The sequence below is a fragment of the Pinus tabuliformis genome, chromosome 3_1 (genome assembly GCF_031772625.1).
Source record: "Pinus tabuliformis cultivar Carrire ecotype Pingquan chromosome 3_1, CPIR1, whole genome shotgun sequence".
In the NCBI taxonomy this organism is placed as follows: domain Eukaryota; kingdom Viridiplantae; phylum Streptophyta; class Pinopsida; order Pinales; family Pinaceae; genus Pinus; species Pinus tabuliformis.
In genome coordinates this window covers 494670200-494695566 of record NC_142301.1, presented here as the reverse complement: position 1 = coordinate 494695566, position 25367 = coordinate 494670200, and the positions used below count along the sequence as shown (strand labels likewise).

The 25367-nt window shown below is 38.2% G+C and overlaps 1 protein-coding gene across 3 annotated transcripts in view; it reads left to right on the top strand.

Moving 5' to 3' along the window:
* Positions 1–209: 209 nt before the first annotated feature.
* LOC149187964 (ABC transporter A family protein) overlaps positions 210–25367 on the top strand; it is a 50860-nt gene continuing 25702 nt past the window's right edge. Inside the window, exons 1-2 of one of the 3 annotated variants that reach the window (XM_089411518.1) lie at positions 210–522; positions 833–931. In XM_089411518.1, coding sequence (XP_089267644.1) covers positions 394–522; positions 833–931 — 228 coding nt within the window. In that variant the 5' untranslated portion in view covers positions 210–393. The remainder of the gene's footprint in view (positions 523–832; positions 932–25367) is intronic. The other 2 variants (XM_089411517.1, XM_089411519.1) reach the window with 2 other exon arrangements.

Sequence of the window (25367 nt, the reverse complement as noted above, 5' to 3'; positions counted from 1 at the left end):
AAGTACCTCTAAACACATTTTTTTTTTTTTTCATTTAATTTATTTTGAATAAACCAAAATATTAAACATTATATCACCCCATATTTTACTTGGAGAACCCCTGTAATAGCAATCATAGTGAGCTGAGCCCGTCTACGAACAATTATTATCGACACTACCAATCAATCGAATTCCCATTTGAAAATAAAAAATTCTCTACATGGTTAACTTCGGCCCTAAGAGTAGCGAAGTATAAAATGAAAAGTGCTCTATGTGCTTAACTTCGGCCCTAAGAGTAGCGAAGTATAAAATGAAAAGTGCTCTATGTGCTTAACTTCGGGGCTTATAGAAACGAAAAACACAGTTGAATTACTGTGAAACCTGATCCAGAGCAGACCGTGTAAATAGCGAACAATGGGTATAGGATACGTGTTTAGGGTGCGAGCGGCGTCATTTTTTGCAGGAGCCGCAACGGCTTCTGCTTTAGGTTTATACGTTTTACACGGAGACTATCAAACCAGCCATCAAATTCTTTCACAACAGGTAAGTCAGCATCACATTACATTTCCGCATACTATTTCTAAAACAGGGTTTCATCTTCTTCGCATTCTTCTCATTTTAGATTTTTCTTTTGGGTCGGTGTTGGGTACGTGATTCGAAGGTCAAACGTTCAATTTCCTTACCAGTAGAACCTATCATTTATCCACTTAGTGAAAATAAATTTAACTTTTTTGCAAAAAAACCTTAATATTCAGGGTAACCAGGCCCATATGTCATTTCATTTATTCAATAAATTTTTTCTGAATGCTATTTGCAGTATCTTTTTAATATTCAGCGAAAATGTTGTTGCCAGGCTAAGGAATTGTTTAATACCCTCGATGGTCGAATCTCAGAATTGGAAAAGCTGAAACAGAATGCAGCATCATCATCTCACCAACAGCCCTCTGAGCAGGTATGTATAAAGAGGTGATTGAATGAAGCGTTGACTCTATTTATTTATTTTAGACATTTTTTAAAGGTTATAGATGACCTTGTCCTGGAAATGGGTACATGGCTTCGTGTACTTTTGACCTGTACAAGTCTTGCAAAAATTATGTCCGACAAGGCACGAAAATATTGAACATCGGGCAAATTTGGTAAAATATTGAAAAACGGGGCAAAATTCATCTGAGCAATAAAACTTATAAATTTATCTGGGTCCTGGGACGAAATCAGTAACGAAAAAAATAGAAATGAAGGACAGAATCGATTGTATAGCGAAGTTGACGCTGCTTTAGCCATTTATTAGGAAAAGTGATGATTATGTCTTTGAATGTGCTGCTTCTTTTAAATTCAAGAGAAGCATTACAATTGGCTCGAAAAGGTCAAGCATTATGGGCAAGACAGCACTCTGGCGAACTAATGACAACAGGTTATTTCATTTGGGCAAATCATTGCAGTTGGCCTGAAGAGGTCAAGCGCCATGGGAAATACTGTTGTCGTTCTGACTAATGATAATAGGCTCTTTCATTTGGGCAAGCTGTAGAAACAGGTGGGTACTATTCGCTTAAGCTCACTTTGTACTTGCACTTGCCCAAACCACTTATTCGTATCTCCATAGAAATTGAACTTTGGTGGATGGCTTCACATGCTATCATCTTCATTGCTAAACCACAGCTCCATGCCAGAAAAGTCGACGATTAATCAGTTAGCTTGCAATTTATTTAAGAAAATCATGATTTTAATGCGAACAAAAGTTCACTTATATTTTGAAACCAAGTTCCTGATTTCCATTTTCCTAGCGATTATCTTCTAATTAATTGCCTATTTTTGCAACCTTGGCCTGTCCTCACACTTAAATGATTTAATGGGATGGACTAATGGTGCTCACATATGATGTAGCCAAATTAGGGATTCCATATTCATTATTTAAATCCTAACTCATCCTTTCTTCTTCCAGAATTAGAGGAAATTATATATTTATAGTAATGCCTAGATACTATATCTTGTTGGGTCCTCACATTTCCGCTTATGATCAAGACACAAGTTGAAATTGCAACTTCTATCCCAGAACTACACTAAACTTGAAGAAAACAAGTGTTTATATCAAAACTGTTATCTGTTGGATCTTTGGTGAGGAAATTGTCCAACAATTGTAGAAAATCCTATATTGCTACCATTTGATTGTCTGTTGGGTATATGAAGGTGTTGGCTAGTGCTTTCCTGTTTTTTCAAGAGGACTTCAGTCTCCAAACTTGAAGAGAAACTCAGCCTCTTCTTGATTGTTATGTCAAAAGTGAAGGTAATATCCAACAAACTTGCTTCATCAAAGTGTGCTTTCTTCAAGATTTGTCTAGGGTTTACAAACCCTAGGACTATCAGATATTCCAAGAAGGGGTTACATTCTAGCACAAGTGTTATAACTCTTATCTTCTCAGCTCGCTCTCTTTCTGGAGCAAATTTCAATCAAATTGATAATGTCTCAAACATTTGAAGGGAAAACTGTGTCATATACTAATCTGTTCTGGTAATGGTTAGAGTCAAGCAACGACTTCATTAGCATATCTATTATAATTACAATAGAACAATGCAAAACATCCTTTGAATCTCTGACAAGAACCCTTAGTCACACATGATTTTTTTCATAGTAGTCCAAGGTATATAGCATTAAAGTCTGCAATTTCAAAACAATACTTCTGTTAATGGACACATGTCTTATAGTATGATGCAACTCAGGTTCGAACAAAGACATCAATCCAAACAATCTCTTTCAGGTCTTCTAGGGTTTTACAAAATCCTAAGTTTATCATTTGTTTCAAGAATGAGAGAGCCTTTTATCACAGTTTCTTCTGACTCAGCATGTACAAGACATTTTGTTAAGAATTTTATTGGCAACATTTTCAGATCAGCCTTCTTTAGGTGTCTTGACTTTATTAGTAACACTATTCTTGATTCTGCTTCTAGATGGCCTTTTGAACCAGATTCAACGCAGTCCTTGGAGGCTGTTCAAACAAGTCTAAAAGAAAGTCCTTGTCTAGGCACTCATACTTTACTAAATATTTCCAACGTAACATACTACTTTCTGCAACCAGAAACGATATCCCTCTTCACAGGCTTGTACACAAACATCGACCCAACATTACCTTATCTTACCTCAAGATAAGATCATCAAATTTGTACAAATTTTTCTTGCTGTAGCTGATATAGATAGAACACCATAAGAGGATCGAATATGCTATGGAGATCCATTCCTTAGAATTGAAGTTGTCAACATGGTTATAATGACAAACAAGGAAGTCCAAGTGAATGAATAATAATCCTTTGACAAAATATTGCAAGACTTCCATAGAACTTGTTCTATAAACAGTCTTCAATTGAAATTGTTTTTTGCAAGCATTGAATTCTCCTTTTATCGGACTTCACATGGAAAGACTTCCTGTCTGCTCATGTCTTGAGGCTCTTCAATCTTCCTTCAACCTGACTAAGGGATTTTCAGATCTGAACTAGGACTTTGACCCTTTCTCTTAGACTCTCCGCCGAAACAATATATAAGGTTTTCCTTTTATTTATCAGATGATATCATCATTGATTTGTTCTCTAGAGCAGAATAGAGTGTAGATTTTTCTAGGGCACAAACAAGAAGGCAGATCCTGGCCTGCTTTTGGAATATTCCTTGTGCTTCTTTGGACTAGGGCTTCTAGGTCTAAAAGTGGCTTCTTCTTCAAGGCTGTCCTTTTCACCATAGCTCTGATACAATGTTGATTTTTCAAGGTCTTCTAGCTTATAATTACTTCTAATGATTTTTACTTTAAATCCTCTTGTATTCACATTTCATCATTAAGCAATTACATAGAAGATCTTCAACAGTAGAACAAAAATTGACAGTAGGATCATAAAGAGAGCCAAACACAAGAGACAAAATATTTTATCCTGGGAAAACCCGCTTGGGGGAAAAACCCAACCACCTTTTTCTTAGAGAAATCATTCAATTCAACAAGAGATACAATCAGAACTTCCAGTAAAAAACAAAGTCAAAATGACCACAAATATACCTAGGTCAAACCTGGTCAACCAGAGACAAATTCGGCCTCCTGCCTGAGGAATCGTTCTGCTGCTGCCTCAGGGAATTTTGGTCTGCTCAAAGATGGTCTGCCTAGATTTGTTCTGCCCAGAAACTTGACTTTCTCTTTCACTTTGATCTGCTCTTATCTGACTTCTCCTACACTTGAACAGAAGTGATCTGAATTGCCTCTTAATTGATGAAGTCTAATGAGTATATATAGTAAATGGATGAACCTGAATAAGTGGGTCTATAAGGGCAGGCCTACATGATATTTCTGGAGCCAAAAATTCAATTTTAAAAATTCAAAATTCCATCTCTTTGGAAGCCGACATGAAGAACATGTCTTACATATATTTGAAGGGCTAAAACATTTAATTATGAAGACCGACCATAGCTTCAAAATTCAACACTAGGTGACTGTTCCAATATAATGCATGTATGACCACCATATAAGGAACTGTACGCTTGCCCTCGTAAACATTTCTATTGTGTTTCACCCAAGTCCCCGAAGCCACCACCAAAGGGATTACACGAAACTTTTTCCTAGCTGGCCTCTCTATGAAAGATTTCAAGCATTTATCTACCAACAATTGTTCCCACAAATTCAAATTTGTAGAGTTGACCAATGCCTCTACCTGCTGCCAGACTTGTCTTGTTAAGGACAATTTACAAATAAGTGTGTAGTGTCCTCATTTGTTTCACGAGATAATTTATGATTCCCTGGACCTTCAAAACTTTTATAGATCATTTTGGACCAAGTAAGTACATGATTTTTTAGGATCAACCATAATAGGAGAATGCATTTTAATGGAGCTTTAGACTTCCACAATTTTTTGAACCACCAATTTATCTTGACCTCCTTATTTGCTTTCAATGATTGGTAACCCAATTGTGTAGTATAATTTCGCACAGAGGGTTGAAGACCCATACTGGCTCATCATCCCAGGACCCAAACCCTGATCCTGATATATCACCAATCTTAACATATTGATATATGTCAATGATTAAAATATGTTAAAGAGTAGAGCTTATGTTAGACTATGAATTGTTGCCTTGGTTCAGGAATTTCACCAACACTTTGCATGCAAACTACATATCCTTGACTTATAGATTTCTACAAACACTATTCAACTGACTTCATGTCTTTGGTATATGAATTTTTACAAACATTTTGTATGGAAACTTCATGCTTTTTACACACCTTTTTACAGACACTTAGCATGAGAACTCTATAATCCAAAAACCAAAGAGATTTCGTGAGCTTGATCGTGGTAAATGCATCAAAGTGATTGAAAAATAAGAATGTGTTAAGTGTGCCCATGAGTCTGCCATTAACTCCCTTGAAAACCCTTAAAAAAATTGTTATTTCATACAAAACATGCAAATAAAGCAACAAAGAAAAACGTCCTCGAGGCCACAATAAATTCTTTTGAAACCCTTAGAGTGAGAGAATCTGAAACATTGCAACAAAAAGAGTGTGAAAATGAGACAGATGTTTACCTCAAGAAGAATGTGTGTGGTTTCCATGGACTGCCCTTTTTCATGTGCGAATCGGCTTTGCAAATTTTGAATAGAATCACACCTCTAACAGTTAATAAAATGCCCCAAAAAACCCTTAAGAGAGACTCTTCAAGAACCCCAATAACCTTACTTAAAAAAAGAGTGGAGAATTGCAAGAGAAAACAAGAAGGAATGAATAGTACTAAGAAGATTGTGATGCTTTTGCCTCCCTTTCCTGCAAAATAAAACACATATTTTTGTGTGGAAAACCTCCATTGATTTTCAAATAATAGCAAAAGGGATGATGGTAAGAACAATTAAAAAACCTTGATTTTCTAACCCTCTCTCCATCTTCTTTTCTTCTCCACATTCTCTTCTCATGAAACTAATAAGAACCTGTTAATTTTTAGGAAACAATGGTATGTTCTATACTTAGAGCAATTTTACTTCAATTTCTTTATTAGCCCAATATCAATAACCCGTTTAGCAATCACATTAACATGATCGTAAAATGCAGATAGGACATAAACAATAACAATAGAAGACTAGCCAAGACAAGAGGACACAAGATATGGCACCAGCCAGGGACAAACCCCAATGTGGGGAAACCCTTGATCAATTCTTCTTATAATTCTCCAAAAGTTCAGCAGAGAGAGAGTACAATGTATAATATTCACTTGCCCAATTGCAGTGAAAATCTGATCAGTCAAATAGCAGAAACATAAAGCCCTAACCAGAAAGTCAACACTGGTCAACAGGGCATAATTCTTCCTCAATTCAGCTTGGTCAAACCCAGTCAACTTCGGCCTCCAATAGCAAGTCTAATCAGCCCAAAAACAGTGCGAAAAAGTCTAGTCAAACATGGTCAACAAAAGTCAACGCTCCAACCAGCCCTAGCACAGTCAACGCTCCAACCAGCCCTAGCACAGTCAACACTCCAACCAGCCCTAGCACAGTCAACGCTGGTCAAATAGAGGTCAGATTGCCTCGGATTTTGTGCCCAGAACTGCGGCCTGCTCAAACAGAATTCCTCCACCCAAAACCACACTCAAAATAGGTCAACGGAGTCAAAAACAACCTCTGCAATTTCAGTCAACTCTAGGCAACGACTGGAACAGAAAACCCTTCCTTTTCCTCACACGTGTGGAGAACAACCTCTGAATTTCGTACCCAATCAATGAAGGAGAGAGAGAATTGTCAGTGAGTGAAGTGTTCAAATGAGGAGGAGGCGCCATGTATTTATATGCAAACGTTGAGGATGAATAGATGTGACTGTTGGGCTTTTGAACCTACATGATATCGCTGGCCGACCTTGACAATTTGTCCATAATCAAAATAAATTCATAATTTCATTTGTACATGTCAGAATGAGATGATTTTTCGATCAATTCTACACCTCTCGGAGAGAGGAATCTAAAAAAAATATGAGCTGCCTCACATGAGCTGTCCAATGTGAAGTTTGGCCCTAGTTGCCAAAATTAACAGAACCAAACCCTAAGAACACTTCTAATATGCCCTCTAATAAAATTTATTTAATTATATTTTGTGACTTCAAATTCGAAAGAAACAAAAAAATTTCGAGTTAGGTTAGTTCAAATGTTCCTTTTTTGCTAATTGTTAACCTTACTATCTTTTTATGGTTAAATCATTATGAAATGCCCAGTGTTTCTTGCCAATTGCTTGATTTGTAAATGTTAATAGTTTTTTTTTGTTTGGTTTTTTGTTTTTAATTTTTTCTTCAAAATTTTTGTGTTATTTTAAATGTTGCTTGTAATTTATATGGTTATCGTTTTCCATGAGTTATATTTTTATTATTGCTTATTTTAATTACCATGTGGTAAAAAAAGGGAACTTGTAATTTTATTTTTTCAGCGTGATGAGAACAGGCCTAAGGGTACTACCATATTGACTAGAAAAAAATATAGCATAAATGTTAAAATTGGCAACTAGGGCCAAACTCCATGTGGGTCATCTTATTTATGGCAGCTGATATTTTTCTTGGATCTCTCTCATCGAGAGGTGTAGGATTGATTTAAAGATCATCTGATTTCGATAAGTATTCATGGAGTTATGAATTTATTTGCGTTATAAGACAATTCGTCAAGGTCGGCCAACAACCAAATAAACCCCACATGTGCTCAACGTTTTAGTATAAATAGAGGTGGCCTTCAAGTCATTTCAACACACTTGGGATATCTTCCTCTCTCTACTTGTCTTTGGGTTTTAGTAAGAGGAGAGATTCTAAGGAATAACATTGCCCTGATCTAGAGGGCAGAAAGCCGGAATTGTCGAAAATGCTGGAACTATCGGAAAAAATAGAATTGCCGGAAAAGCCGGAAAAGCCGGAAATGCTGGAAAAGTCTGAAAATCCGGAAAAGCCGGAAACGTTGGAACTGTCGGAAAAGTTGGAAAAGCGGAAACTGTCGGAAAAGATGGAACTACCAGAACTGCCAGGAACTGTCGGGAATAGCTGGAATTGCCGGGAATTGCCGAAACAGCCGGAGCATTTGTCTCCGAAGGAGAGCAGCATGCAAGGGATAGGTAACTAACATTGGGACAATTGTATGGTACTTAGCAACAAATACACCAAGCATGCAATGTTACAGCTAGCATGCAAGGGACAACTAGCATGCACCAACAAGCATGCTAGGGACAACAAGCAAGCAAGGTGCAACCAACACATAGGTCAGGATGGCAACATGGTGCAGCAATGGCGCATAATGCAGTACAGTGATGGGTACAATCATGATTAATGAAGCGTGATGAGATGAAACATACTGATGATGGGTGCAGCATGGTGGAGCGCAATAAGGTGCAGCATGATGATGAAATGCAGCACAACAATAGGTGAAGGAGTCACCTTGCAGAATTAGTTGAAGCAACATGTCTTCAACTGATCTCATGTATCATCTTCTTAGAGATGATCTATGCTCTTATCTAGATAAGTCAAAGTGTTGACTTCTGTTGTAAACGTACTATTTCTCTCTCTCTCTGCTGAACTATTGAAGAACATATAAGAAGAATTGATTAAGGGTTTCCCCACATTGGGGTTTGTCCCTGGCTAGCGCCACATATTGTGTCTTCTTGTCTTGGCTTGTCTTCTGCGATTTATGTTTATGTTCTATCTGCAGTTTACTTTAACGTTGATGTGATTGCTAATTTGGAAACGATATGGAGCTAACTGTGAAAATTGAAATAAATTGCTCTTAGCATAGAACATACCTAAAATTAACATTGAATCGGAGCTGAGGTGAAGACAATGCCCAAGCAAGAGTGAAAGAGCAATCACCAAAGACAGTTGGGAAAGGACAAAAGGATCAGTGGATTCCTCATCCCTCTTCAAATTCACCGGGTGAAGTCGAAGCAGAGAATATTATCAGAATGGCAGAGTGAAATATGGCCTACCTAAAGATCACTTCATTGGAAGACCGGATCTCAGGGTGGAAGGAAAGGCAGATAACTAGTTTGGCCATTATGCGAAGGAGTGTCCGAATGGCAGGGACACATCACTTGATGATGATAACAATCATTCCAGGGACATCTTCAATGATCAAAGGAATGACAGATAATGCAGGTCATCAAAGGAAATGGCCGACTCTTCATAGGAAGCAAGGAACCCCAGGTATGAAGAATCAAATGTTGTTTTTGATAAGATAAAGAAGCGTTATCTTGTATTGGCCCTCTCCTTCAGATTTTTTGGGAATCTGGCTTATTGATTGTAGTGCTTCAAGGCACGTCATCAGATAGATGGGTGCACTCTCTAATTTGGTAGAGATGGAAACAATCGCAGGATTATACTTGGAGCCGATGCCACCTATCATGGAAAGGGTGTAGGGAATGTTACCCCTCAATTGAATGAGGGTAACTCTATTCATTTACAAGAATTTGTTTTATGTACCTAATCGCAAGAAGGACCTGGTGCCCATCTCGGAAATGGAAAAGGTTTCAGGGTGGCATTCATTGATGGAAAGGTACGTGTTAAAAGGTAGAATTTTCAAAGATACCTTTTTTCATGGGTTCAGGGTTGGCAATTTGTATCAAGTTGCAGGATGGTCCATTGGGGATCATGTCAATTGACATATCGCATCTATAACACTGGAGGTCTACCTATGGGGCCCTACCTGATGTGAGTCAAATGGTGATAGGGATGTCTGAATTCAAGTAGAGCATGAAGGTACATGTCTGAGATGTACCGAAGGAAAATCTTATAAGGGGACCATTCCCCTCATGCAGCAGGTCCACAGGTTTGGAACAACCCGAGGAGTTTGAGATTCATGATCGGGAATCTCATGTATACAGGTGGAAGAAAGCCCTCTATGGCTTGAAGCAAAACACCCTGGGCGTAGTATGAGAGGATTGATAGCTGTCTGATGAAGCTGAGATTCACTAGGAGTGAAACCGATCCAAACCATTACCCAAAGGTTGTGGATGATAGACCTCTCATACCGACACCTTATGAGGATGACCTATTTCTGACAGGTGCAGACCCTCTCATTTGCAGAAGTAAGAGGGAGTTGGATTCCGGATGTGGAATGATAAACTGCAAGCTTGTGACTACCTTGAGGATCTTAACTTTCAGAAGTTATATGGTAGTGATGTCGGACCAAATTTGGGAAATGCCTCTGAGTTTCATAAACTCATTCGTGTTGATGTTCTTGGTGAACTTCCGTCCGGACATATGTTTTGCAGTTAGCATGGTGAGCTCATATTTGGTTGAGCCTCACTAGATTGGTGCCAAGAATCTTCTAAGATATCTTTGGGGCACAATCTCTCATGGATTGAGATACACTGCGGGAAATATGAAATTGCATGATTATTCGAACGCTGAGTGGGCAGGCAGTGTGGAGGATCACTAGAGCACTTCTCAGTGCTGGTTCTCTTTGGATTCTGCTTCGATATCATGGATGAGCAGGAAGCAGAAATCGGTTGCTATAAGCACCGCCGAGACTGAATACACAGCTACGAGTATGATCTCGTGTGAAGCTACATGGTTGCAGAAGCTCTCAAGTGAGTTGTTTGTACACGTGATGAATACCACTGTGATTCTCTGTGACAACCAGAGGTGGGATTCGATTATTGAGGAATCCCGTATTCGATGATTGCTCTAGTAGATAGACATCAGATATTGCCTTATCTGGGATATGGTAAGTCGATGAGCGAGGAGGCTCCATCACATTGAGACTGATGTACAGGTTGTAGACATTTTTTGTCAAAGCCCCGGGGAAAGGTCAAATCTGTAACTTTCCCGAACGACTTGGAGTCGTTGAGAGACCTTCTTATAAGGGTTCGACATGTTGCATGCATTGAGCTCTGAGAGCTTTGGGGGGCTTGGGGTACTTATTGGAGCAACATACGACCACAGGGCGACTCACCCTCCCCTGGTGGTGTGCTACGGAACAGGATGATTCATTTTCTTGTGGGCCAGGATGATTCGTTCTCCTATGGCTAGGATGATTCGTTCTCCATGGCGACTGTGGAACATGATGATTCGTCCTTTGTGGCGACTGTGGAACAGGATGATTCGTTCTCCTGTGGGCCAGGATGATTCGTTTTCCGTGGCGACTGTGGAACAGGATGATTCGTTCTCCTGTGGGCGAGGATGATTCGTTCTCCGTGGCGACTGTGGGCTAGGATGATTCGTTCTCCGTGGCGACTGTGGGCCAGGATGATTCGTTTTCCTGTTGAGGCATCCTACCCATGCAGTCTGGGACTCATGGGAAGTACCTCTCATCTGATCAATGAGCAGGGAAATGAGGATAGGGACCATAGTAGTTCTATCGATGGACGCATCGTTGTATCTACCGTAATCCCTATGCTAGGATGACCTCCATTGATCTGGGATCAGTATGAGTGGTTTGAGACACTCTCTTGTGATATTGATTTGGGATCAATAAAACTGACTTCGGGTCAGTAAGAGTGATGTGACACACTCTCTTCAGATGAAATTGACTTCGGGTCAATAGAGAATGGTATGAGACATTCTCGATCAATTCTTCTTCTTCATGGTTCAGTAGAGCAGAGCAGAGCAAAGCAGAGCTCAGCAGATCAAAGCAGAGCAGAGCAGTGCAGGGCACTGATGGCAGAGATAGTACAGTCGGACATATGGATCAGTGGATGGAGTTCTCCCTAGTTGAGAGGGAGTGTTAAAATTGGCAACTAGGGCCAAACTCCATGTGGGTCATCTTATTTATGGCAGCTGATAATTTTCTTGGATCCCTCTCATCGAGAGGTGTAGGATTGATCTAAAGATCATCCGATTCCGATAAGTATTCATGGAGTTATGAATTTATTTGCGTTATAAGACAATTCGTCAAGGTTGACCAGCAACGAAATAAACCACACATGTGCTCAATGTTTTAGTATAAATGGAGGTGACCTTCAAGTCATTTCAACACACTTGGGATCTCTTCCTCTCTCTACTTGTCTTTGGGTTTTAGTAGGAGGAGAGATCCTAAGGAATAACGTTGCTTTGATCCAGAGGGCAGAAAGCAGGAACTGCCGGAAAAGCTGGAAAAGCAGGAACTGCTGGAAAAGCCGGAACAGCTGGAAAAGTCGGAATTGCCAGAAAAGTTGGAAAAGTCGGAACTGCTGGAAAAGTTGGAACTGTCGGAAAAGACAGAACTGCCGAAAAAGCTGGAAAAGCCGGAACTGCTGGAAAAGCCAGAAACGTTGGAAAAGCCGGAAATGTCGGAACTGCAGGAAAAGTCGGAACTGCCGGAAAAATCGGAGTTGCCAAAAAAGCTGGAACTGCTGAGAACAACCGGAATTGTCGGAACTGCCGGGAACAGCCGGAACTGTCGGAACTGCCGAAACAGCCGGAGCATTTGTCTCCAAAGGAGTGCAACATGCAAGGGACAACTAAATAACATTGGGACAGTTGTATGGTACTTAGCAGCAAATACACCAAACATGCAATGTTATAGCTAGAATGCAAGGGACAACTAGCATGCAACAACAAGCATGCTAAGGACAACAAGCATGCTAGGGACAACAAGCAAGCAAGGTGCAGCCAACACATAGGTCAGGATGGCAACATGGTGCAGCAATGGCACATCATGCAGTACAGTGATGGGTACAGTCATGATTAATGAAGTGTGATGAGATGAAACATAGTGATGATGGGTGCAACATGGTGCAGCGCGGTGAGGTGCAACATGATGACGAAATGCAGCACAACGATAGGTGAAGGAGTCACCTTGGAGAATTAGTTGAAGCAACATGTCTTCAACTGATGTCATGTATCATCTTCTTAGAGATGATCTATGCTCTTATCTATATAAGTCATAGTGTTGACTTCTGTTGTAAACGTACTATCTCTCTCTCTTTGCTGAACTATTGAAGAACATATAAGAAGAATTGATCAAGGGTTCCCCACATTGGGGTTTGTCCCTGGCTAGCGCCACATTTTGTGTCTTCTTGTCGTGGCTTGTCTTCTGTGATTTATGTTTATGTTCTACCTGCAGTTTACTTTAATGCTGATGTGATTGCTAATCTGGAAAAGATATGGAGCTAACTGTGAAAATTGAAATAAATTGCTCTTAGCATAGAACATACCTAAAATTAACAATAGCAAGTCAACTATAGTTAACCATGGTCTTTGTAGTCAGTGGCATAAGGTCAAAAGACAATGTTTTGTGGCCGTACCAATTACCTCTAGCACTTATAGACCATGCAATCAAGCGGTGTAACTCTATATGCTGTAGGAATTTACATGGTAAGTTCCTCAGATAGAACACCAAAGGACACCGCTCACAAAAAGATCACAGATTAATACACCAATAATCTTGATGTCGTTAAAACCCTCAAAGAGGAAAACAGTGCACGACCTGAGCCAACAGAACCACTTTAGATAATCTATTAATAAAAGAAAGAAAATTTACATAAGCTTCTCTCATGAACGGTCACCCTACAAATGACCCTCCATGCTCTTTAAGTAGAGATCATGGACCAATCGGGTGTTAAGCCACGTATCAAGTGTCGGTAATACCGAGGAGAGAATGAACTGTTGGATCATTTCATGTCTAGAACATATTGTGACTGTCGAATTGTAAGTTACAAAAATACATAGTAAGGAAACACACTTTACCTAACTCTACACTAAACCAAGTTATACTTAACTATTTCCTATGTGTCGGAATATTCTAACATCCCCCCTTAAGAATAACTTGGGATAGGATTGAAGGATGTACAAATATGACACAATAGGAGAATGAAGGAGGCATTAGAACCATCCCCTTAGTGACAACTTCCTGAACTCCAACCATAAATCGAAGTTTAGTAAACTTCGCCTCTGTGAGAGCCTTTGTAAATGTCTGCAACTTGATCATCGGTTGAACAATATTGCACTTCAAGAACATGGTCATGAATGAGCTTTCTGATGAAGTGCATGTGTAGTTCAATGTGTTTGCTGCGCTAATGTTGGACTGGATCTTTGCATAGTTTAATGGCACTTTGATTATCACACCAAAGTGTAGTCAGATGCTGCTGTTGAAAGCCAAACTCTGACAGGATTTGATGAAGCCAGAGGGCTTCCTTACTAGCTTCTACGGCACCACAATACTCTGTTTCTGTTGTAGAAAGAGAAATGGCACTTTGTTTTTTGCAAGCCCATATAATAGGTCCAAAAACAAGAGTGAAGACATAATCTGCAGTAGACTTCCGATCATCAGGGTTACCAGCCTAATCGGAATCAGTGAAACCAACCAATAGAGGAGATGTTTATGCACTGTAATGAATCCCAAACTGAACTGTACCTCGAACATCACGAAGTATTCTTTTAGTTTCTTTCCAATGACTTTCATGTGGGTTTTGCATAAACCGAGCAATAAGGCCAACAACAAAGGAAAGGTTGAGATGGGTATGGGTCAGATACAAAAGTTTTCCTACAAGCTGATGGTATAAGGTAGCATCAACTTCAGGGGAAGTACAAGTGACTGAAAGTTTGGCTCCAGATCAAAAGGGAGAAGGGGCCAGATTACAGTCTTCCATGTGAAAGTGGCGTAGAAGATCACAGGCATACTTGGACTGGGAAAGGGAAATACCTTCCTTGGATTGCAAGACTTGAAGACCAAGAAAATAATGCAAGTGTCCTAAGTCTGTCATTTCAAATTGCTTTTTAAGGTTGGACTTCACATGGTTTATAAGGTTGGGATCACTACCAATAAGGATAAGATCATCAACATAAAGAACAAGAATGATAAGGGACTTGCCCACTTTCTTGGTGTAGACAGTATTGTCAGAATGATACCTAGAAAAGCCAGTATATAAAAGAAAGCTATCCATTTTGGCATACCAAGTCCTAGGGGCTTGCTTGAGACCATAAAGGGATTTCTTAAGTCGACATACAAGGCTGGAGTCTGTTTGTATAAAGCCAGGAGGTTGTTCCATATAGATTTCTTCATGCAAGTCCCCATGCAAAAAGGCATATTTAACATCCATCTGATGGACTTCCCTTTTGAAAGAGGCAACAAGGGAAAGAACAAGGCAGATAGAGTTCATTTTGGCAACAGGGGAGAAGGTTTCAGGATAGTCAATGCCTTCAACTTGTGAAAAACCCTTAGCAACAAGACGAGATTTATGTTTATCAACTTTTCCATCTGGTCCATACTTGGTTTTGTAAACCCATTTACATCTAACAAGTTTTCGTCCCTTTGGAAGAAGAACAAGATCCCATGTATCATTTGCCAACAATGAACGATATTCTTCATTCATAGCTGCGTCCCAATCTGGATGGCTTGAAGCTTCGGCAAAGGTGTCAGGATCAGAATTTGCTGAAGCTTGAGCCAGTGAAGAAGAGGCTTTATCGAACTGAGAACGTGTATGTCGCTGATGTGTAGGATCACCTGCAAGAGCACCTGTTGCATCCCGAGTAGCACGGACCCATTTTGGAAGCTGAGGAGCTGAAGGAGGATCCTAAGAAGGTGGGGGAGGATTGTCATCCTCACTATCATCATCTGAAGAAGAAATATTTTCAGAAGTAGAAGGGATAGAGAGAGGTGGCACATCCGCCGAACTAGGCTTGTAGGTCGATATATTTTCAACAAACTTTACATCTCTTCTAATGATAACATTTTTGGACTTAAGTGGAATAAGTCTATATCCATTGAAGCATACAATTAGCCATTTCCTTTAAGGTGCGATTCTTCCTTTCAGCGACACCATTTTGTTGTGGAGTATATGGAACAATATGTTGCAATTGAATTCCATGCTTAGTGCAAAAGTTGATGAATTTGTTGTTAACATATTCTCCGCCATTATCAGATCTTAGCTTAAGAATTTGATTTCCAGATTGTTTCTCAACAAAGGCCTTAAAGGCCAAGAACATGTTAAATACTTCACTCTTGAGTTTTAAGAAGTATATCCAAGTGCGTTCTGAGAAATCACCAATGAAAGTTAAGAAATACTTGTAGCCAGAGAATGAAACAATTGGAAGTGGACCACATAAATCACTATGCACAAGTTGTAAAGGGGTTGAGGCGTGCCAAGAGGCACATTTTTCAAAACTATCATGAAGATGTTTTCCGAGTACACATCTAGAACAAACATCATCTCTGCAAGATACCATAGGAAGACTTGTCACCATATTTTCTTTACATAGATTTTGAAGGGAGCAATAGTTTAAGTGACCAAATTGCTCATGCCAAAGTTTGCTCACTTCATCATTATGAGCAACAAATACCGAGGGAAGAGTTGATGACCCAAAGTTGTTAAACTTATACAACCTTGTAGAATCATCAGCAATGCCAGTAGCTAAAGTCTGTCTATGATCTCTTAGGTCCTTAATTACAACATCATGAGGTGAAAATTCAACGATTTTACCTTCACCTGAATGAGTTATCTGATATACAGATAGAAGGTTGCAGGATAAGGTTGGAACACATAATACGTCATTAAATTGACCATTGTCTAGATGAATAGTTCCAATCCCTACAACACCAAGAGATCTATCATCACCAACATATATATTTTTGGTGTCACAATCATTTAAAGAAAAAAACATGGCTTTGTTTTTGGCCATGTGATAAGAAGCTCCAGAATCAATGAGCCACTCATGAGAATGAGAAGATACATCTAGTGCATAACCAGACCGAGATGCTTGACAACCACATGTAGAAAGTGCTATTCCTGAAGATGAAGTTGAAGTTGAAGAATGCTCCAAATGGATGTTATGCTTCTTCATTACTGCTTCCAAGGCTTCTTGATTACAAAAGTGGCCATCTTGATTACAAAAGTTGTAATGTATATCACTCTTCTTCCCTTTGTTTTTATTTGCCTTATCATTTTGTTGAATTGATTTTTCATTTTGAGACTGAAATTGCTTAGGACCCTTGTTTGGTTTAGGACCATTCTTTTTAGGATACTACTTCCTAGGATTCTTTGAATTTGGTTGTTGTTGGGCGGCTAAGGACTTCTTAGAAGAGTTTCCAAGATTAAGAAGACCAAGATTTAAGAGTTTTTCTTGTTCTCTTATTAAAGAATCACAAAAGGCATCAAAAGAGGGGGAACTTGTAGTCTTGTCCTTGAGAAATGAAGGCTTCTCTAGTAGAATGGAATGTGGAAACAAATACAGAGTAGGTTGGTCCCAACTTAGTAAGAATGGAATAGATAAGGCTACCATCTTCTTTCTTAACCTTAACACCTTCCAAGAGAAGTCTAAGGGTCTTGAATTTGGACAAAAAATCTTCAATGGAAGAAAAATTATTGGGGTTCAACATAAGCAACTCATTTTCGAGTTGATGGGCTCTAGTTTCATTTTTAATTCCAAAAACTTTAGTGAGCTATTTCATTGCTTCATTAGGGGTATCAAGTTCTGCGATATGGAATTTAAGCTCTGGAGAATATTAACCCACATGCTTGATCTTGCCTATTTTCCCATTTGGCTGCCTTATCTTCATATTTAGGTTTAGTTTCTTGGCTTGAGGCTATTCTGTAAAGACCTTTACTTCTAAGTAAATCCACAATGTAGGACCACCATTGGAAGTAGTTGGTGCTGTCAAGAATAACTTGGCATGGACTTTCCATTTTAACAGAAACTGAAGCTGCAGATGCTGAAACTAAGTGTTCCAATGGAAAGATCTTGAAAAATTAAGCCGATTAAAAAAAACGGCTTTGAAAGCGGCTTTCGGATGAAAAAGTTATGGTTTTTTGAAGAAAAGTTGTTGAAGATGCCGACGAAGTGCGTGAATGTGCGGAAGTGAATGATAATGTTATATTTAAAAAAAATCTCCCCCCCCCCCCCCCCCCCCCCCTTTCCAAACTTAATCTAATTAGCTCACTTTAAAAAAGATTTTTATGTGACCCATTTTTATAAATAAGTGAAAGACACTTTTACAATGGTGCTTTATGAGCTACTCACTAAATTGTAACTTGAATAAAAGATAAAGAGACTTTAGAATTATAAGTGACTCACTTTCTATAATGGGTGAGAACACTTTTACATAAAGTAACTTTAAAACATAAGTTACATGTGCTTTTTGAAAAAGTAACTTAACAAAAGAAAAACTTGAACCCAAGACCTCTATTCTCATAAAGTAACTTTGGAACAAGTGAGCTAGTTTAAAAGGTTAGTAATTTTTGGAAAAGAGAAAGGTTTTTGTTTTTTTGTTTTGTTTGTTTGTTTGTGGTTTTTTTTTTTAGCCACTGAAGCTTTGGGGTGCGTGCTTACTTGAAAAAGCTCTTTTTCCCTACAAAACAGAAAACCACACAACCCAACACGGACATGAAAAAAAACCTTATGGCTTGGAGTTAGCTTTCGTCGGAAAACGTTCCTCAATGTTTTTGATTTTCCGAGATCACACTAAGGCGCGGTGGAAAAGAGCATATGCATGAGAAAAATCCTTCCTTTCTGGTTTTTGATTTGCCCTGGTCGCAAAGAGTTGCGGGGCAAAGAGCATACACAGAAATGATAGTTATAGATCCGGTAATAAAAAACAGAAAACTAAATAAACCGAAATAAACAGAGAGATGAATAACTAAAACTGCAAATAAAGACTGTATACCTCCAGATTTAAAAAATGACAAGCTAGGGCTACCAAAAACCTTTTCGTGTGAAACGAAAGGGGTTCCTCACTGGAACAAATGCTTCTAACACAATAGAGTAGTCCTCTCGGCCCGAAAGCGGTCAGAAATAGTAGATCTAGGAAACGATAGTCGGATGTAGTTGTACTAGCTTCGGATTTGGATCACCAACGGAGGCGGCCCTCAAATAGTTTTGATACCATGTAAGAATTTACAGGGTAAATTCCTCAGATAGAACACCAAAGGACACCGCTCACAAACAGATCATAAATCAATACACCAATATTCTTGACGTGGTTAAAACCCTTAAAGAGGGAAACAGTACATGGCCTTAGCCAACGCGGCCATTTCAGGTAATTTATTAATAAAAGAAAGAAAATTTACATAAGCTTCTCTCATGAACGATCGTTCTACAAATGACCCTCCATGCTCTTTAAATAGAGATAATGGACCAATCGGCTTTAACCACGTCAAGATTATTGGTGTATTGATCTGTGATCTATTTGTGAGCAGTGTCCTTTGGTGTCCTATCTGAGGAACTTACCCTGTAAATTCCTGCATATGCTTTGTAATTGAGACACATGAGAGGTTGGAGTTAAGTGAATTGTTGTCTAAGGCAAGATAGGTTAAGTGAAGATCTGAAAGAATGTTTGGTGTCGGATGTCATCCTCCCTAAGGAAGTCTGCAACTCAACTATATGTCCTATACGGTGCTTGGAAAATCACCGAGAGGAGACTGCAAAAGCACCCTTGAATGGACAAAGGGACAAAAGGAGAGATGTCCATTGAAAGAGAAAATAACTAATATGACAGTGGAGGCAACCACTAAAGGATTTACAAAAATTGTAAGTCCATCAGCTAGTCAAGTTGCGATAGTCTAGTGTGTGTCAATTCCTTGAGCAACCTAGAAAACTAGTAATGAATTACATTTCTAACAGGCTGTAGGGATTGTTGAGGTTCCCTTGCTCACATGATTCCTAATCCTAGCTTTGATTTGTTGTACTCATTCTCTTTGGAATATGGTGAGTCAAGACAAAAGAGGTTGGAGTAGGGTGTTGAGAAAGATAGGTGCAAGAGGTGTAGACATAATTGCTCATCGAAAGGCAACAAATTTCATAGTGGAACCTCCTGATTATTGTTGTTGTCCTAGTAACTACTTGAAACTTGACATCATATCATACTTCAACTTACTTGAAACTTGTTTTGTTGTTGTTGCTATTCTCAAAGCTCTTTATTAAGAGTTGGAGTAGATTGGAGCACAAACATTGAGAAGCCATGAAGTCAGCTACATTGGGTTGAAGACAATACAAAATAATAAGATAATTTTATGAATGTGCACATATGACCAAAGTAACAAGTTAATGAGACTAGAAAATACAAGTGACAATCATGATGTGGGGAGTGATAAAATAAAAAGTGATACAAAGTGAAAATAAAAGATGCCATGGGATGTTGAGAAGATATTGCAGATTGCATGGATCAACATCAATGTTGTCAAAGTAGTGGACATGTGATATGCATATAGAAATGCACAGAACCCATGGAAACAACAGGTATTACCACGATTGTGTAAAATAAATGATCTGATAACAAAAAGCTTTCAATGAACTAGGATATCATTTGACAACTATACTGCAATGTTGGAGAACCAGGGGATTATAGAAGTGGTGTTATGGATTCCAAGAAGAGGTGGTGTTTAAAGCATAGTTATGAAAAGCACACAGTGGCGATTTTAATCCTCAGCTGATTTTATTGCCAGTAAAAATCGACAATCTTTACCAAGCAAAAAAACACAATAATATCATAAAATCGTGACAAGATCTTAAAAATTGCCAGCCATGCAGACAAAGGTGCTTTAAGTGGTGTCTTTTGACTTATTTTGCAAACAAAAAAAAGGGTTTGAAGAGCAAAGGAGGCGCAGACTGGTTTTCTTCTTCTTCTAGAGGATGTCAGAGTCCGACACCAAACCCAGGGCCTTTTTCCTCTAGAGGAAAAGCTATTACCTTTTCCCGGACAAGGGATAGAGGAAACCACTAGTTTATGTAGCTAATTTCATCGTAGATGACTCATGATGGTGAAATATATTTCTTATATATTTTGTTGATATTTTGAGGCTGAGACAGGACTCAAGCAAGATTCAAGAGATGATTCAGTGTTGATGTGTGATATAGCACTAGACATCTTATACATTAGTTATGTTTCCATACTTATGTGGCAATGCATTTATTGAATGCTGTTGTTGCTTTAGATGTTAAAAAAATTGGAAAAAATGATTTTTTTTTTCTTTTCAAATTTAGGTGATTTTTACTGATATTTTCTCAATTTTTTGCTTTTCCCGACCCTTGGACCCTGTCAATTTTATCACGATGCCAATCTCAGCAACATTGATCAAAAGGCATTGTTATAGTGCACCGGAGCAAAAGTGAACGTAATTCAACATAGAATGGATAACACAAGAAACTTCCATGTATCACTCTGATTGACTGATTCGTAAGTTCAATAACTCAACATACAATGGATGACAAAAGAACTTTAATGTATCACTATGATAGACTGATTCACAAAATCATTCATATACCAAGTCCAAAACTGAATTTTAACGTTGAAATTTGAAATTTGCCGAATCCAAAACCAAATCGAATTTGTTAGATTAAATTAGTTGGAAAATTTCAAATTGAACATAAATGTGAACCTGAAAATAATATTCAAATGGGTTCAGCAAGGGTTTAATACTATTTAAAATTTGTTCATTTAAATTCGTTAGCAAAATTCAAATCAAACACAAATGTGAACTTGAAATTAATATTCAATTGGATTTCACGAAGATTTAACCCATATATGCAAAAAAGTTATTTACATAACTAAAAGATTTTTAATAATCATAATTTAAATTAATATATCTCATTTATTTATCACAATAGTTAGATAATAATATATAAAAAATTACACAATAATTAAATTTTTTTATATAATCATAATTTAAATTTATAGAATTTATTTACTCATCACCATAGTTTTTCCTCAAGGAAAAATCGCAATTTTATTCATAATGAACAAAATTACATATTGTAGATGCTAAAAAGCATATGCATAAAACAACAGATCCTAGTGTCCAAGATCAATAAAAACTCATCAGAGAGATAACACTAGTCTACTCTTTTCTACCTTTCTCTTTTTCCACTTTCTGCCAACCACTAGAATTGGGCGTGGAGGATACAATAGTCATTTGATTCTCTTTTATATTTACTAAGATTTCTTTATCAAAATCCGAACTTTCTGATGCATGAATTCATTTGGTAAAACTTACTTATTTTTTAGATGGAATCTTCTCAATCTGCTACTGTTGAACTGAAAGCATTGGAACTAATCTAAGTAACCGGATTCGTTATATAGGGGCCATGTGTCTGAATCCTGCGAATCAGACACGATTCGCTGGGGATTCGAATCCCAAAAGGGGACACGTCGTGTCCTAACGGGATTCGTACGAATCCCGTTAGGACACAACGTGTCCCAATTCTGCAGGACATATCTTCACTCTGCAAGCCATTCTTGAAGATGCAAAATGAAAAAAATGGGAAATTTACTATTGCTTTGTACCATATTGTAAGGTTTTGACATAGTTCCTACACAAATATTTTGAAGGTTCAAAGTCCTGGTCATTTGTTACAAACGTTTACAAACCTACTAGATAAACATACTTGCAGAAAGGATGTGCACAAATGTATTTGAAAGAAGCAAGTAATAATGCAACCTGCAAGTGAATTAGAAAAGCTCACAAATCAATGAGAGATGATAAGGATGGATGAGATACAACAAGCTATCAAGAGAGAAATGCAAGAGGAGATCACAATTAGGATCTGCTTTAATGAAACTGCAAATGTGAAATGTGCTTGTATCTAATTTAACCAAATACCATTTGTCAATCAGGATTCAAATAATAAAACAGTGATAGCAATACTTCCCTGTTGCCTATGTGTGCTTTATTAGGATTTCTCTTTTACTTACCAGATTATCAAGTAGAACAAGAGAAGTCTTCAAGATTTCTTGAGCACAATCAATAGGATAAGCTAATCATGTAATGAAATGCAAGAGAGAAGAAATGTGCAATTCAACTAGTGAAGAAATGAGAGAGGGACAAATAGTAATCCAACAAGGCTATCTTCAAGAATCAATGCAATCTGTTGTCCAATATATTTTCAACATGACACAATAATTCATGAGAAAACCAATGAAGGACTAATGAATGCACCAAACTTTAAGATATACCAATGTTAGTCCACTGTCAACAAGAGATCAGACTGCTGCAGTTTATTGCCAAGTATATAACAGTCAATTAAATGATGAGATCAGCCTTAATGATGACTTAATGAGAAAACTATAGCTGTCAGTGTCTATCCTACTATCCTGTATTTGTAAGTTGTCTTTCATTTATGAATCATGATTTATGTAACCACTAACATGTATTTGAATTTTGTATGTATTATGCATGCTATAGATGAAGATCTATGTTTGAAATCAATGAATTTGTATCGTTAATTAGAATTTGTGTAAGAAATACCTAATTTTTAATATATATATTTTTAATATATAACGAATCCTACGTGTCCTGTTCCGGGGGTCAACGTATCCGAATCTGACACTCGAATCCCCATATCCTACGAATCCCGAATCCCTGTGTCAGGTGACTTAGGAACTAATGAAGAATTATGCTCGGCCTCATTCTTCTGCCTAGTCCTGGGATTTCTGGTCATTAATGTTTGAGGTGTTTTCTGCATCTTCTGCATCTACTTCGTGGGTTTATGAAAACTGCCAACCTTTTGGCTTTCGAGCTTCTCTTTTTTCTTTTTGGGTCTTTTTTAACGTGAGGACACATGTTTTGAAGATGGCCGGTCTGAAGACATGTATGACAACGAAATGCTGTATTCTCATAGTCAAGGGGCTGTGACCACTGCATATTGTTGTGAAACAAAAAATGCAATCAGGTAAACCTTTACTAAGGTCTACTTCTACACAGATTCTGGCAAAAGTGAAAATGCCTTTTGAGACTCGATCTGCATCCACCTTTAAGAACTTCCCCAAAGAGTTCCCTATTCCTTCTAATACTTTGTGATGCCAAAAATGCAATGGTAGATTATGTAACCTGACCCACACTGACATTTTGGAGACCACCATGGTGTTTGCATCAAAACTCAGAAACCAAGGTATCATGAATAGACCTGCATTGCCCCAAAACCATGGTCCCTCGTTTAATACATAATCCACATCTTTTGCTCTGTCAAACTTTACAATGAAAAAACCCCTAGAACATGGATGGATATCACAATTTTCTGTTCAAATAGAGAAAATCTATTGATATAGAGCCTCCGATTTGGGCTAGAATCCATTAAATCTGCATATAACTGCTCTTGCATGGAAATCAACATAAAGCTCATTTACCTCGGGCAGGTTGATTGTCAAAGCTGGCACCTGGGTCATCTGTTCCACAATATAGGGACTAGGAAGATTGGGAGGTTGTTCTGTATTTTTTTGTGGCTTCGCCTTCCCTTTGACTGCATCCTTGAATGAAGTTGGGCCTTTTGAGCTCCAAGAAGTCTCATGTTAAGGATGATGGTTGAGTTGGGAACAATGCCATAGTCCTGCAACTTGTAGTCCTCTTGCAATGATTTCTTTGTATAAATCAGATTTTGAAATCTTGCTGGAATACCCAACTGTTCTTGAATCTTTTGCTTAAGATCTTGTACCCGATCCTACATCCAAACCCTCGTACACTGTTTTCTCGCTCAGGGTTCTAATAAAAATTTGGATCGGGGTTCCTTCAAGCAGATTTGAGGATTGACCTTCAAGATCCGTCTTTTTATTGGTCTTGACCAGTCTGCACTCTCCATTTGCATCCAAATCGTGCTGAAGCTTGTGGGCGGCGACAAACCTGTCTCTTGCCTCCCACAACCATATGAATACTGCAACCCCAGAAAAGCAATAGAAATTGCCCTCAGCAAGAAACCCAACATCAATAAAATACCGGATATCACGAAACTGGAAAGAAGTTTGGAGACAAAAATGCTGTTTTGCAGACCCAGCATTAAGATCTGGTAGTGAAAATGATGGATATAACCCATACGAGGGCTTAGAGCCTGCGTTCATAAAAGGAAAACTAGATCTGGAGAAAAGGTCGTCGCGGAAGGCCCCTCTCTCCTTTTTAGAGGAGAAAGACCAAAACAACAGGAGATCCATGGAAGGGAGATGTGTTTGGTGTTTTTTGCAAAAGATCTGTTGCCTGAAGGATACCATCCACCATCGCTTGTCTGGATCTGAACTCGAGAGGTCGAATAATGCCGCGTAAGGTGAAAATGGTTTGGAGCTCTGTGGCAGTGAAACCCACAGCGTAGAAAACCCTAATGCTTCTCTTCAGATCCATCACAGCGACCTATTCATCACCATAGTTATATGTATTAATATATAAATTTTAACATATTTATAAAATTAAGTTTTAAATGTTAATAATTTGAATTATAATATATAATTAACATTAAAATAATTTAATTTTTAATTACAATATGAATGTTATTATATATATATATATATAAACTTGTCCAACTTCGAGTCAAATTTTATCATCTAAGTTTTTATTGTCGATTTTTTTTTTGAATTTCAAGGTTGTTGAATTCAAACATGAATTCAAACCAGGTGACTTAGTTCATATATAACCCAAAGTATAATGAACTTCCTTAGAACGAGGAAACAGTCCATTTTGATCAGTTTAGGCATGTCCAGATCTCTTGCCTTTTTTTCCCTTGACCTGTGTATCAGTCCATTGAGTTGGGACCACTTTT